We start from the raw sequence: 15,566 nt of genomic DNA, 5'->3' as shown, positions 1-15,566 counted from the left end.
TTTTTGAATACCACACAGAAAATAATAATAAAAAGAACAGGGAACAACTTTCCATGGATGAGACTTCCATATTTATTGTTCTTCCGTGTGCATAGAAAATGGCAGTGAAGTTTTTTATGAAATAGGCAAGGAATGGGAGAGGTGTAGATATACTGAACTAGACTTTGTGCTTCAAAATTACACTATTAATTTAATTTTTTTTTTTAATTTATAACATTTTCTTGGATTTTTTTTTTTTGTGCATGATGTTTCAAATTCCTTTTAAAATGACACACTGCATTACAAATGGATGGCACTTTGAACCAACATGGCATTTTTCATATTTACACCAATGAAAGAAATTTACACAACGTAATAGCATACAATCTTGACATTTAGTAATAGCAATAAAACAAGGGCATCCGTTTTATTTTTCTGTACAAACTATCAGAACAAGACTTTTATTCACATAAAAAAATCAGCTTTAATTTGCTCTGACCTACACACTTTCCAAATTCATTTTACTCAATTCTCAAACCTTTCATCACATCACCCACACCCTCACCAGGCTACAGGAACTACAAGTAATTATACCTAACATCTAAACTGAGCAAAAAATCCATCCCTTCCAGTTTTTCTTCCTCACAATTCCTCACTCAAAAAAACAAAAACAAAAAAACAAAACAAAACCTCCAAAACCAAAACACTTCCTTGTTCCTTCTTCTATTTCACTTTCACATTTCATAACCAAAGCAACAAATGAGGCAATTCCATTTCTTCTCAAACAAGATGAGAAATATACTGCTTTCTTCCTTTGATGCTACACCCAGGAGTCAGGTGAACCTGGGTACTGTTCTGCTCTATAAGATCGTCTGGTGGAATAAAAGTCTACATAATTTGTGGTTGATTTCAGTCCATATTGTGTTGTATAATCTGAAGCAGAAGGAAAGTGAACTCGATCATCAAAGTATGGGTCTTCATAGCTATGTGGGGACTGCAAATATAACCTGTATGCATCATAGTTTTTTCTGTTGGTATCTTCTTGACTGTAATACAATTGCTGATGCTGTTGACAAAGTGGAAGAAAAATAATTTTTAAAATTTTAATTAACAGAGAAAATACTTGTTTTCAAACATTTCATGCATTATACACAACCTTTCCCTAAAAAGTTTAGTGTAGCGCTACCAACAATGACAATAACAAATGTTTCAAACCTCCGTGGAATGTAGCTAAGGCTTAAATGAATCTAATGCAGGAAAAACTTCTCAGTCCACCTGCATGTCTCCTCCTGCATTCACTAGGAAGCTAGTAGCTCTCCAAAAGTACTATTTTTAGAGCATCCATAAAAAATACAGAACCTGACCATAGCTACCAAAAATATCTGTCAAGTCAGAAGAGTGGTCTCAGATCCAACCATAACAAAACACAGTTAGTCACTAAAATACGTGACTATAAAAAGGAAACAAAATAATAAACTGGCAATAGCTTATGTACTTTTAAGTACAGTAATGCCCAATAACAAATTTAAAATGGTGTAGATACACTCTACCCAAAACACGTTGATATTACAAAATATACTCAAACTCTTTTTTAAGTTCCATTAAAACACCATAGGCTGAGTCTTTTTATCAGTATCATTTCAAAATAAAATTTCAGAGTTACCTGTAGCCGTCTATTTTGTTCTCTTGCTGGTGAGGAGTAGGAACTGATGTAAATTGGTGAAGGTTTGCTGGAACCTGTGAGAAAATAGTTTAATAGCATAAACTTCAACCTTTATTCTTTTGTCTATTTACTCTTATATTACCTAGAAAAAAATATGTAGCACCCAAACAATCAAGTCTTCAGATTTTAGAGTCTACTAATAATATAATAATAAAATACAAGTGAATTTTATCTCTCAGCAGTAGCTAAATTAAAACTGAGGAATTTTTTGTGCTGCTGTTTTTACTTATCAGACTAATTTTAATACAAAAAAGTTCTTTCTCCCTATTTACTGTCATCTTTTATTTTGTGACTTGTATCAAATAGTATGAAGGGAAAAGTAAAATCGGGGAAAATATGAAATCTTGGTATGGTTTTATAATACAATAACATTATACACACACACATATATAATGTATGGTTATAATAATATAATGTGCATAATAAAACAATTTTCTGTAATAGATTTTTAAACTAAAATGAGATTTCCAAACACCTCATCTTCCAGTATATAAACTGGATCTCCTCTTATTCTGGTAACGTGTACAATTTTAAAGAAAATAGCAGAGAGATGAAAAACCTCTTCTGTTCTTCATGCAGTGAATATAAATGAATAAAAATGGAAAACAACATTAAGTAGTAACAGGCCTGCTAATGCAACTGTCCATATTATGGTTGTATAAACTCCTTATATAAGGAAGAGAATCATAGAATCATTAAGGTTGGAAAAGCCCGTCAAGATCATCTGGTCCAACTATCACACTACTACCGATGTCACCCACTAAACCATGTCCCTAAGCACCACGTCCAACCTTTCCTTGAACACCCCGAGGGAAGAGTTCACCTAACAAGTATCTTACCGGTATATATGTCTTTATGTGCAATGACGTCGCCTTGGTTATTATAATACTGCATAGAAGGTTGTGTTCTATCATATTCAGAGCGGGGTTCTCTAATTCCTAATAAAGCCGGTGATGAAGATGTGCTGCCAACTGATGAAAAAATAAAAATTACCAGTATGTGCAATAAAAGCCTTTCTCAGACCTAAACTTCTCTCTTCTCTCCTCATCCCTTCCTTCCCCAAGGATTAGCAAATGAAGTGAGTAAACTTGTGTGTAAAGGACAAAACTAGTTACACAGCTTTTCCTGTATGGAGAACACCAATTATGAAAGCTATCAACAACATGCCATTAAATTATCATTTAAACTTTGTATTACAGTGAGTCATTACTCCATAATGCTTACAACTAAAACAAGAAACTTTACCCATTTCATTTTGCATATGAAATTGTGAGAATTTTCTTTAGCACAGCTACTCAAATACAAATGTAATTGTTCATTTGTTTGCTAAAGTTTATGATTTTATGTAAGTTGTACTTAAATAAAATCTCCAAGTCCACCATATCACCTGAGACAGGAACAGAAAACTTTACAGTATGCCTGGCTGAAGTGATCCACACGCAGACCTGTATTATTGCTCTTACATTAGCATGCAGAAGTGAACCTTGGCCGTTCGGTCAGCTCCAGTTGGCTGACAACCATTGTAAGATAAAAACAACGGATTACTTTGTGGTATTACAGTGAACAGTTGAATCTCTACTTCAGATGTAAACAGTTTGTTCTCCTAAGTCTTTACTCTTTCACAGACAACTGTTTTGTTGACTTACGTACTTAAAAACAAATTCTAGAAATTTTGCGTCAAAATATTAATATCTTCTTCCACTAGCCATGTCCATTAGACCATATCTCACAGTTTTGTGCTATTATGGATAGTTTAATTACTGATATTTTTCCTAGTGTATTCATAGCTTTAAAGGTTAATTTTTGAGGCGTTATTAAAATTCTGAAACTGTTCAATATAATGTATGTATTAATAATAGTATGTGTACAATCAAGTGACTGTAACAAAGAACAATGGCTACAGACCAAGTGTAACTGTTCTACCACGCATCTACTGTGTACGCTGTAATCTGCAAGGCTGCTGCCACAGTGCTCATTGTGTATATGTTTTATGCACCAAACTTCCACCATAATAATTTAAGCTTGTTCATACTCTGGAACAGAAAAACAGGCACTTCCTATTAGGATTTAAAAAACAAAAACAAAAACAAAAAAAACTAAGTTCTCTTTGAAGTGTAACAGCCTCTGAATATTATGTTAGAGCTTCCCCTCTTATTTCCTACTTGTAGTTCACAAAACTGGAGCAACAAAGTCATTCTGTTAGCATATCTTAGGGGGAGAAAGCTCTGAGATGAGGATTTGGAATACCCTTTCACACTTACAGTACATCGTTGCTCGGGAAGCACACCATCTGATTTAGGTTCTTCCAAAAGGAACACAATTCACACATCCTTAGACTGTTTGCACTTTGAATGGCATTAAGGAGTAAATGGGGAGATTGGCTGCAAAGTGCTTCTTATCCAAACTAAAATGCTGTTGTAGAGACACCTCACAAACTCTGTGGGATATGGAACCTGACAATAATATCAGCTAAGGTAACATTCAGAGAACACGAAATACTTCTGCGGTGTTGTTTATATGTTTAAATACAGAGGAGACACAGCATGGCCTCCATGTTTTAGACAGGATGACAAACAAACTGAAAGAATCACAGAATCACAGAATTGAAGGGGTTGGAGGGGACCTCATGAGATCATTGGGTCCAACCCCCCTGCCAAAGCAGGTTCCCTAGAGCAGGCTGCCCAGGTAGGCATCCAGACGGGCCTTGAATATCTCCAGAGAAGGAGACTCCACAACCTCCCTGGGCAGCCTGTTCCAGTGCTCCGTCACCCTCACCGTGAAGAAGTTCTTTCGCATGTTGGTGCGAAAGGCTATTGGAGTTTGAAAATGAGACAAGATACCCCTTTGGCAAATCTCTTTTCATGTCTTGACTGACCTGACTGTATGACAGGTGACATCTGCTGATTTGTTGTTGATAAAGAAGGATGTGATTTGAATCTCTCTCGCTCTAGTGTTGATACTGGTGTAATAAAATGACTCTGATTCCATCCATCCTGCGGAGTGGTAAAAAGAAGAGAACAAAATAAATTGCTTTGCATTACATTAACAGTTTTTGTAGAACTGTTTTCCAGTGGAGGCTATTTTTGTAATCTACCTTTTTATAAATGCTACGGAGATCTCGGTATTGCCATAACGTATTCAGTACCTGGGCAGCTGCCTTGACAACTTTCAGTGAAGATCTAAGGAAATAAGGAATATTACATTAGTAGAAAGCATAAACTCCACTTCAACAGAATAATGTTTGTGAGCTAGGGAACAGCCTAAACCTTGCAGCTGTGAAGCAAGTCAGCATCTCTCCAGGTCTCAGTAATGCATGCCTGCATTACAACAGCATGAGCACAGCTGTGCCAGCAGTCTAAACAAACAGGCTGGTGCAGAGACAGATAAAGCATGACAATTATTTCCCTCTCTAGCCCAGAAATTCTCTCTTCAGGTCACCCACGTGAGAAATACAGATTGTCATCATCTACAAAAATAAAAAATCATGATAAGAAACATTGTTTAGTACATTTCATAAAAACTGAGACTGTATACTTGAAATCTTTACACAAGGTTCGTAACTGTAGGATAACAATGAATTAAAGGGAGCTAGTATTGAAAGTGTCCAGACAACCTCATACTGAGACTTGGTTTCTAGTTCTGTGTTGCACTACTGAAAACATTTATTGGTCAGGGAAACACCTTTCCATTCTCAAGAGCAAGGCTAGGAAAATTGCTCTAGCTATTATTAAAAATAAAATCACATAATCTTTTTAAGGAGAAATGGTAGTAGTACCGAAGCAGTGATTTGAAATTAAATGCCACAGCATGACACCTACGTTAAACATACGCCTTTTTCTATCAGTGTGAAGAATCATCCAAATACACTTTCTGAAAGAAAAGCCTGACTGAAAAATGCTGAAAAAACTGCAGTTTATAGTGTCAGTCAATGAGTAACAATTCTGTTTGAAAAATTTTCATAGAATCATTTAGTTTGGAAAAGACCCATAAGATCATCAAGTCCAACCGTCACCTAACACTACTAAGTCCACCACTAAACATCCACACCTTTCTTAAATACCTCCAGGAAACGGCAACTCCACCACTTCCCTGGGCAGCCTGTCCCAATGCCTAACCATCCCTTCTGTGAAGGAATTCTTCCTGACATCTAATCTAAACCTCCCCTGGTACAACCTGAGGCTGTTTTCCCCATGTTTTAAATTTGTTCAGTGTACCCTGTTCCCTTATAGTTGTAAGTCCTACTTTACACGTCATCTCCACAACAACAGTCATATAAAGGACCGCTGTAGTCACAGCTGCAGTTGAATCTATGCTTTGAAAACATGAAGCATCATAAATTGTGGATACAGAAAATATAGTCCACACTCTCTTTTTGAGGCAGATTTTGTTAAAAATGCAGTACATTTAATTCATACAGATCAACTTCTCCATAGCTGGAGATCCTTTCCTCCTCCTTACCATCTGATCAAACACTGGGAATAGTACACAGGGCTGAACACATAATCAGTTTTCTGCTATCCATGAAAAGGAGATCTGAGATATTCTGGTTTACACAAGAGTCCTGCTAATCTGAGTTCCATCAGATATGCCAAGGAATTCAAAACAGAGATGCTGACCAGAGCCAGATGGGGTCCCCTGAGGCTGCACTAACTGTGCTGTGCTGATGGTGCACAACTCAGGAGCCATTTATGCTCCTGTTCCTTGATGCTCAGCTATCCAGTTCTGAAAGTTTTTAGTACAATTACATAAACACAATGTCTGATAAAGCCCTGTGCTGAGCTCAGCTAACAAAACCCCGAGCACACCAGGCTCCGTGACACAGCTATACCTGAATCAGTCTGCAGAGAGCCAGATCTGATCAATCAACACTTGCCTTGCAATCCTATTCCAGAAAATCCCACTGGCTAGGGAAACTGCTCGGTAGGGCAAGCTTTCCTCACAACCTAACAACTGGCCATGCTACATATAATTAGGAGTTACTGTGATGCATCCTGACAAAGGTGTCAAAATATTCTGACTATGAAAGGCTCCAAATATTCCATTAATGATGTAGATGTTTAAAAGAATAAAAGTTTTTTAATACCATTCTACCTGAATAGTCGCCATTAACGTGATTGCTGTCTGCAACTGTAAAAGTCTCCAAAAGCTTTAAAGAATAGACTGTAAAAGAATGGCAGGTACCATACCAACTGCCTCTCCTGTCCCAGTGTGCTTCAGACTCTGATAGCTACTCAGATGAGGACTGCAAAAACAGATCTCTCCCCCTTTTTTTGTGAGTTAAAAAAGACAAAACAAACAAACAAACACAAACCATTTCCTGCATTCTTAAACATTTGAAATGGAATAGAGAAAGCATTTAGGTATGAAGTGTGTTGCCTACTTGCCTGTCACCTCTTCCTTTTGTTATGTTCACCAGTTTTTCTATTCCTCCAGTATCAGCAAGGGCTTTGGCATTTTCCATGTTTTTACTAGTGACCTCATGCAAAGCACAGCAGATTGCTGCTACAGTCTCATCAGACAATATGCTTGGACCATTGCCTCCTGGAAGTCGATTCACCAGATCTCGCATAGCATATTTACCTATAAAAACACATCAACAGAATCAAGTAAGAAAATACATTTTGGTACTTAAGAGTTGAAATTCTAAGACTCATTAATAAATTGCATCTGAAAGCAATAAAATGGAACATAGGATCAAAAACAGAAAAATTCCAAGAACTTGCACTTTACATGGTCAAGTGAGACTAAGGATCAATTTTTGATTTTTTTCCCCTTCTGGCTTAAGAACATGAGAAACAAGCTGCGTTTTTATTAAAACTGGAGCGTTTGGAAATGGTGATTATTTGGAGAAAGCAGAATCATTCAAAGAAAACATTACATTATTTTGTATGATTCAAGGAGTGGTGTTTATGCCTAAGCTTCATTTATGGGAGGGTTAACGAAATCCTTACAGCAACTGGAAGTTTTCCTTTCAGACATTCTGTTCACCTTATTTGTTACCTCCAAGAGATCAGATCTCAGCTCTTTCAATTTCAATTACTGACTGATGCACAGGAATAATCACACTGCAAACAAAGGAAATTAACTAAAGCTAAGGTAAATATTTTTCTTATTTAGGCTATGCTGATAATTAAATGATTATTAATTCAATAAATGATTTTATTGAAGAAATGTATTTGTACATAATGGTGCTCAATGGATAAGCTTTACTCAAAGCCATTAGCTATCTATTTGCATAACATGCCTGAGGAAAAAAATCCCCAAAGAAATTAACAAATTCTGCAAGCAATTCCATTTCAAACATACTGGAATACTAGCACCAACTACGTTGTATACAGTAGTATTCTGTCACAGCCAATCTTTTGGCAAGCTCACAAACACACATTTGCATATACCAATTTATATTGTTACTTGTTGCAGTACCTACTTTTTAAAATAACATTATTTTTTTCCCCAGAGTTTAGACCATGTAAAGCCATTAGTCCTGCACCTACCAATGGTGATAAAGTTGCAAAAAATAGGGTACCAGCATGGGGTAACTTATGATTCACTTCATGTCTCAAAATATTTTACATGTGGAAAGCCATTAATTCTTTGATAGCTAAAACTTTGACAGGGAGAGAAAACAGGTGAAGGAGAAAACAGGTGGCTCCTGAACTGAAAAGTTCTGCCAGAAGGGGAAGAAAGTCCTGAAAAAAGTATATCACCTGAGTATTACCTCTATATGGCTGATGCAACAAAAGACCCGATTTTTTTTTCCACCGATTTTTTAATGGATATAATACCTACTCTGCAAGAAAACATGTCCTAAACATCCTAGATGGTAAAGCTCCAGAAACGTATAAATGCAGCTGAAAGAGTTTTACTATCTTTTTGAGAGCAACTCTCTCTTATCTGTATAAATAGCTCTTATGTACTTACCCTGGTAGCCTAAAACATAGAAAATTCTTCTGTAACAAAAATCAAACATCTTTATACCTTGACACATGTTAGTAGGGTTAACTTAGGGTATAGGAGTCTGAAGCTGAGTGAGGCATGTTCAACACTTGCCTTAACAGACAGATTCCTGACCAAGTCAGGAAAAATCTTTGTTTTTTTTTTTTTTTTTAATGCTAGATGAGAAAGGCATAGATAAGTGTTTAAAGTATTAAATACTAAAGCTGACAAATAGGAAACTAAGTTTTTCTAGGAAGCACGCTTGTTGATTACTTAATTCAGCATAGGCACATATATACTGCTCTATATCTGTGACTTGGTAGAAATACTTCACCAGGAGAGGAATTTTTCCCCCTCTCTCCCTATCCAATACTGTTAAATGAAGTATTTACTGATGTAACGACAGCGGGGCTGCCCTATTCTCTTAGAATATGTCAGGGACCTTGAAGCCCTCTGAGAAAGTTACTATTTAGCTACTATTAGCAATTTACTATTAGCAAGGAAGTAAAGCTGTGTTTCCAGTCATACTTTGTACTGCCAGTTTCCTGTTCAGTTTAGTTTGGCTGAAGTGACTTCAATCTGTTGTAAAGAGATCACCATGCAAGATGGCTAAAGACAAACTGAAATGACAATGCTACTCTGAAAAGCTACTGTTGTCAAAAAGATTTATTTCTGTGAGACAAGTAACACAACGTAGTATGCTATTTCTATTGGTAGAACCTCATCCTAGTATTCTTTCAATAAAGGTCTGACGTATTGGTAACCGTGCTTTATTCAGTACAGTTCTGTACTTACCAATAAGTTCCTTATTACGAACATCTAATGCCATGTTCCTTAAGGCAGTTGCCACAGATGAAACAACTCTGTCGTTATCCATTCTCAGCAGTTCCACAAGGATTGGCAGACCTTTTTCTTTTCTTACAGCAGCTCGAATGTATGCTGCAAACTGTAATCAAACTCCAGTTACTCTCATATCTAGTAGAACATTCTAACTGAAATGATCTCTTATTAAATTGTAATTCTTAAGTATTTTAGGGAAAATCTTCGAATGAAAAACAATGTAACGATATGTTAAATGCATATCTTTTTTATTAGTAAAAAGTGTTGATTCTCTGCTATTTTTTTCACTCGTTCCTGGTATGGAGCAATGTTTAAAGAAAGGGATCTAACAGACAAAATAACTTAATAGATGACAAATTATTAAAGAGGGAACAGTATTTATTTTATTTTAGGACCAACTTTAAAACAGGCATAAAATGAAAAAGTCTTAGCTGTTTATCTACAGCAAAGAAAGCAATTAACATTTTCTTAATCTCTGTGACAAATACAATATGTTACAACAGCACTACATGAGAACACTATTAATGTTATGTACGTGAAGGTCATAAGCAAGAATGTATGGAAAAAAACAGAAAAAAACTTATTTATGCTCAGAACCAATTAATATAGAGTACCATAGTCCTGATCTTGTGAAGTGTTATTACTGTATAGTATACATATTTATTTGGCACTGGTCTTATTTTGACAGTACCTTCCCACCAGAACTCACAGCAGTAAGGTTTTTTTTGGCTCTAACGTGCACCAGAATAAAGATTCTTCTGTTTATTTAAAATAAGTGGTACCAATTTCAAGGCCAGTTTCCAGATTGCTCTTCCTGCCTACCATCTTTGACATTGCTTTTCACTGTGGAAATTACACTTCCATAGTGCATAAGCACTAAGACACATTAGACAGAAACACTGATATGCATGTACTAGAAAATTACCTGGTTCTCCCTAAACCCATTCAACACCTTATTGAAACAGAACAGTGAAAATTTAACTATAGGAAGAAGAGTAGGAATTCAGATACCTTCCAATTGCCTGCAGAAAGATTCTGGAGAGATCCTGCAGAGCCCTCCAGAGTAGCTGGATTGGAGCTTTCTGCTAGAAGCGTTAGGTATGGTTTTACCACAGATGGGTGCCATAGCATTTCTACTCCTTTAGGAGACTTGGAAAATCCTGGTATAGGGCCAACTCCATCCCACTGAGAAGTGAACATAAATTTGTAAGTACAAGAAACCTCTATATTTTCATTCAACTTATGGCAGTTTTTCTTCAAGCTATGTACTTTCCCCAGCATTAGCTAAGTAGGTGATATATTTGTAATACAAAGAAAAGGGCATACCTGATCCTCCTGTGAAGTTTTTTTTTTCTTCTTCTTTTTTTTCCCCCAGCAACTTGGCTCTGAATCTTTGCTAGGTGATTCTTTTCCTAACAAGTCATCCAATTCATTGATACCTAGCAGACGTGCCTGAGGCACCTCCAGTTCCAAACGGTAAGAAAGGTTTCTCAAGGTACACACACAGTTTTCCACTGTCTGAAACCAAACCATAAAGATGTTAAGTAACCTGTTGCTTTCTGATATATGATAAAGCAAACTAAATTAAGTACAGGTGAACAGGCATTTGAAACACAAGCACCAAATTCTAATTCTGGGCCTTGGGCATTGCTACATCTGCTTCTTTGGGAAAACTGCAATCTATCTCCTGATATTCTCGAAAATGAAAACTGTAACAGTCATCTCTACAATGGTGGCTTATTTTAAGTATCCTGAAAATACAAAGCACAAGAGCTTATTATTAAAGAATGAATATGTCAACACTGACAAAAATGAAAAGTGCAGAACAAATTAAACCGCATTATACAACAAAATTTGACTGTGCATCATTAAATTAGGGTTGGGAGAGAAGACTAGCTGTATGAAACATCACAGTGAGGAATTATAGTACAAAAACCTCAAAAGATCAAATCAGACATACGGTTCAGCACTAAAAATCACTTAGATGAAACGTGCACACACCTTGCTGTCATAGTCTGATGTGTTCACACAAGTGTGGATCACATACAGCAGTGAATCAACCAGCCCTTCGCATGACCTCATCTGTTTCCGGGCTTCTTCACCTGCAGAACTTAGATTCCTAAAGGGTTGAAATGACAAATGAACACAGTATATTCACGGATAGACATACATGCAATAATTTTACCAGATACTTTGCAGAAGCTTGCGTTTGTTTTTTTTCAAACATAAAATAATAATAATAAATATGTTTGCTTTTAACTTCTCTAGTTGGTGCAGCAACCCACCCCACCTGAATGTTTATAAAAGATGAAAATCATTCAAACCTGTAATTTCAAGACAGAATTGACTCATTGACAAAACAAGCCATGTATAGAAACCCTTTCTCACAGACTCTTCCATTCCAAGCCCTCTCTGTCATACTAACACAAACTTGTGGCTTGTATGCTGTGGTATAGGTGGTTGAGCTTGTCTTTGTTAAAAATACCCTTTGCTACTACTTCTTAGAATTGGATCCATTCACTGATCTGCTGTTCCATGGTGCAGTGTCATTTAACATTTGTAATACTGATACATAGACAGAAGCATAGAGTATAGGGAAGGAAAAGAATGCACTGTGCTTTAGAATAAGTAGCAAAAGGGTGTGTAGACAATTATTTGCCTGCAAAGCAACCACATTGCAAAACCTGAACTTTATGTGGTGACTAGATGCACGCTGAAACTGGTACTACTGCTAAAAAAAAGTCACTGTGCCTGTCTGTAGAGGTGTGTATTCTCCAGACATTGTGCTGGTATCGTATTCTCTAGACATCATACTATCACTGTATGTTCAAAAGCAGTATGAAACTCGTGGTCTTGAAAAATAACCCAACAAATAAAAAAGTAGCTTATAAAAATATTCAGGCGTATAGAATGGTTACCAGCAAATAAAAATGATTTTAGTGCTTCTATTTAAACACAATGGCCTTAATGTGCTGTTTAATGGAAGACAGTTTGAAATGTAATATATTGAAATGATAAGCAAACCTACAAACGAACAGAAACAGCTCATATACTACCCTTAGTCTTTGAATTCTCTTTTCATATGTTTTAGTTTCATATTTTATTATTCTTATTGCTGCTTAAGAAATCCACAAAGGAATTAGTCAAACATTTCTTTACTCGCACATATACATATACTATTTTTTAGATGTGTACAGTATTAAAGAATCACCAAATTCACACTGTTTTTCCTGAATAAAATTCATGAGGCGTACACACAATGCAAAAATTGCAGTAATGGGGGAAAAGTGCAATGATTGTTTGCAATGTGTACAGAAAACAGCCAAAAATTTAACTACTAGCCATTATAATTAACATTTTTCAGTGACTAACTTTGTACTTTTCATTTTCTTCTAACAGAGAAAAATACAAATATGACAGCTGCCTGAATGATAGAACTAAATGGAATTTATAGAATGCAACAGCTATTTTGTCTTAAAATTTAAAATATAAAATGACTTGTTGGATAACACAATTACTCTGTAAAAAGAGCAATACTCTTCTATAACAGCAAATTACCTCAGGCATCCTGTAGTATTGCGTAGAACTAGGGAAGTCTGAAATTTAATTTTATGATCATCATCAAATGAAGAACTGTTCCATCCAGAATGTGGCACTATCACAGTGTTTGTTAGTGTTGACAAAGCATCTCTAATGATTGTCATCTTTACGGCATCACATGAAGACAAGTTCCAGAGAACCCCTTAAGAAAAGATTTCCATTGTTGTCAAGTTAGAAAAGACTTGGTAAACAAATATAAAGCAACATTAACAACTTACAAGACTTTGCTTTTAACAGGAGAAAGATTATTTACCTATGCATTTAGTCTGCAATGCAATTTTAATGTTATTCTAACAGTAACAGTCAATAAGTGGTCAGCAAAGCTGACATTAAAAGATTCACTTCACAGACTGAAATAAAATTTCCTCATATTCAGGTTATTATGTATTCAGCAACCTTTATTCCAGCTGTCTGGCAAGCGTGTAAACTCTTCAATGAAAGAGTTGGAATGTGAGATGCTAATCAGAATAACCCTAATAGACCAGCAGCTGGGTCTCCCACTATACTGAGAAGGAAAACATGCATATTAATGAATAAATACTCTCCTTTTTCTTAAGGAAAAATACCCAACAGAAACATACACTGATTGACAGGAGATGTTCCCTTCTTCCTTCCTTTCCTTAGGTACAATTCATTCTGCTACCTGACAGGAGAGGGTAAGTCCTCAATGCACTACAGAAATCTAGAGGAATATTCCCTACAAGCATACAAACTCATTTCACTTGCAAAACACCTTTCCATTTTCCTGAAACGTATGTGCCTTGAGCTTATCTCTTTCTAATGCTAGTATCTTTCTTAGTTATCTAAAGAGGTGTCCTATACTGACTATCTGCAATGGGAAGATAAATTTGTCTTTTTGTAGTTGGCCAGGCAAAATGCCAAATCAGTACAAGTTTGTGTAAAAAAGGCATGAACATCTGATTTCCAAAAGGTGAGTCTTCAATAAGCCTTTAAGAATGAGGTTTGGGAGGGAGAAGAAACAGATCATTATCCTCATTTATAAGAAACTGGGAGATTGAAGTTAAAAAGGAATATAGGAGAGATTTGGCAATATTCTTAAGAGAGTGTGTTTAAGACTGAAATCTCTTCAGATTCCTATGCAGAAGTAACGACTAAAAGAAAGGTCATAGGAATACAAGAGCAAAAATGAAGTGAGAAGAAACCAAATCTATGGACTATCATGGCTGAAAGTTCATTACTGTCTTGCAAACATAAGATCTTGTGGAAAAAAATCTCAGAAAATGATACAGAAGGTAGATTGGCAGATGGGTGGTTGCCAGTAAAGTTTCAAGACAAGGTCCCAAGTGTGTGACATAACATTATTCTGTATTAGGTGGAACCTGGAAAGATAGTATCCAGAAAGGATTGCAAGATGAACAGTGGAAGGGGGAAAATGGTTTTGCTGACCTGCAATGAATTACTGCTTTCTTGCATTGTACGTCTGGGCTACTAGATACTTGACATGGAGCCGAACTTCCAAAGCCTAATATAAAAATCCTACAGAAAGTTTCTTCTTGGAAACTATAGCAAGAGGTCTCAAGTGTTACACATTCAACTAACCAAATGAATTGAATACTATCAATCTTTTACCCTCAGGCAGAATTCTATAGTTTCCTACCTTTTTACACAGTCTTCTTGTAAGACATTCTGATACAAAAGTATTAGATCTGACATGCATATACATTTCTGATAATTTAATCTTCATTGTCATCATGAAACACAACTTAAAATTCATCTAAATTCTCACCAGGTACAGGTGGTATCTTTCATGATAAACTCTCAGTATTTTCCTCACATACAGTATTTTTCTAATTGTAAAGTAGCATAGCTGTGTACACCCAGCAGAAACATTAAATAGCATTTTCTCAATAGCCCGCTAAAATTGCTACTATAAACCATATGGTTAATTTTCAGTTTGACTAGATCTCGAACATTTAATTTCCTCTGAAATAAATTGTGGGGGGACAAAACAGTAAAAATCATAAAAGTTTACAAAAACAAAAGTCTGCAAAACAGCAAAAGCTTTTAATACAGCCACACAAAATAAATAAAAGTATTTCTGTAAAACAGCCTGCCTTTTTCTCTTCAGAAGAACATGTAAGGGGGGTGGATATATTCATGAGGAGATTTATGACTGTCTTTCGGTATCCAGTTGTGACATAGGCAGTCAAAATACGTAATTCCTAGAGATTCCTATCTTTGTGGTTTAGCCAACATACAAAGATAACTTGAATGTTTGAAGAATATGGAAGCTAACTTTGCTGTTCCTGCATAACGTAACTTTCTTCAACAACTCAACCTACCTAGGAGAAAGACTTTTTGGCAGTTAGGCTAGGATTGGTTCTTGTGAGAGTTTATCATACAAAGCATCTTCAAAAACCTCCCAGCTGCCTTTTCTAAAACCAAGACATATTTGTTTGACTGCTCTTGCTTCAATGGAAAGCAGAATGTGCCTTTGAAATGGGTCTGTTGTGATCAGCTCCCCTAG

The 15,566-nt window shown here is 36.0% G+C and overlaps 1 protein-coding gene across 14 annotated transcripts in view; it reads right to left on the bottom strand.

Moving 5' to 3' along the window:
• Positions 1–48: 48 nt before the first annotated feature.
• Positions 49–15,566, bottom strand: part of PKP4 (plakophilin 4) — a 90,019-nt gene continuing 74,501 nt past the window's right edge. For all 14 annotated transcript variants that reach the window (XM_040562574.1, XM_040562567.1, XM_040562571.1 and 11 more), the window contains 11 exons: positions 13,037–13,220; positions 11,480–11,597; positions 10,805–10,996; positions 10,490–10,663; positions 9,434–9,584; positions 7,087–7,282; positions 4,797–4,881; positions 4,578–4,695; positions 2,542–2,673; positions 1,643–1,716; positions 49–1,045 (listed from right to left, as the gene is read on the bottom strand). In XM_040562574.1, the coding sequence (XP_040418508.1) occupies positions 800–1,045; positions 1,643–1,716; positions 2,542–2,673; positions 4,578–4,695; positions 4,797–4,881; positions 7,087–7,282; positions 9,434–9,584; positions 10,490–10,663; positions 10,805–10,996; positions 11,480–11,597; positions 13,037–13,220 (1,670 nt within the window). In that variant the 3' untranslated portion in view covers positions 49–799. The remainder of the gene's footprint in view (positions 1,046–1,642; positions 1,717–2,541; positions 2,674–4,577; positions 4,696–4,796; positions 4,882–7,086; positions 7,283–9,433; positions 9,585–10,489; positions 10,664–10,804; positions 10,997–11,479; positions 11,598–13,036; positions 13,221–15,566) is intronic.

This window comes from Cygnus olor, chromosome 6 (assembly GCF_009769625.2).
Source record: "Cygnus olor isolate bCygOlo1 chromosome 6, bCygOlo1.pri.v2, whole genome shotgun sequence".
Classification (NCBI taxonomy): Eukaryota; Metazoa; Chordata; class Aves; order Anseriformes; family Anatidae; genus Cygnus; species Cygnus olor.
This window is presented reverse-complemented; position numbering and strand designations above follow the sequence as displayed.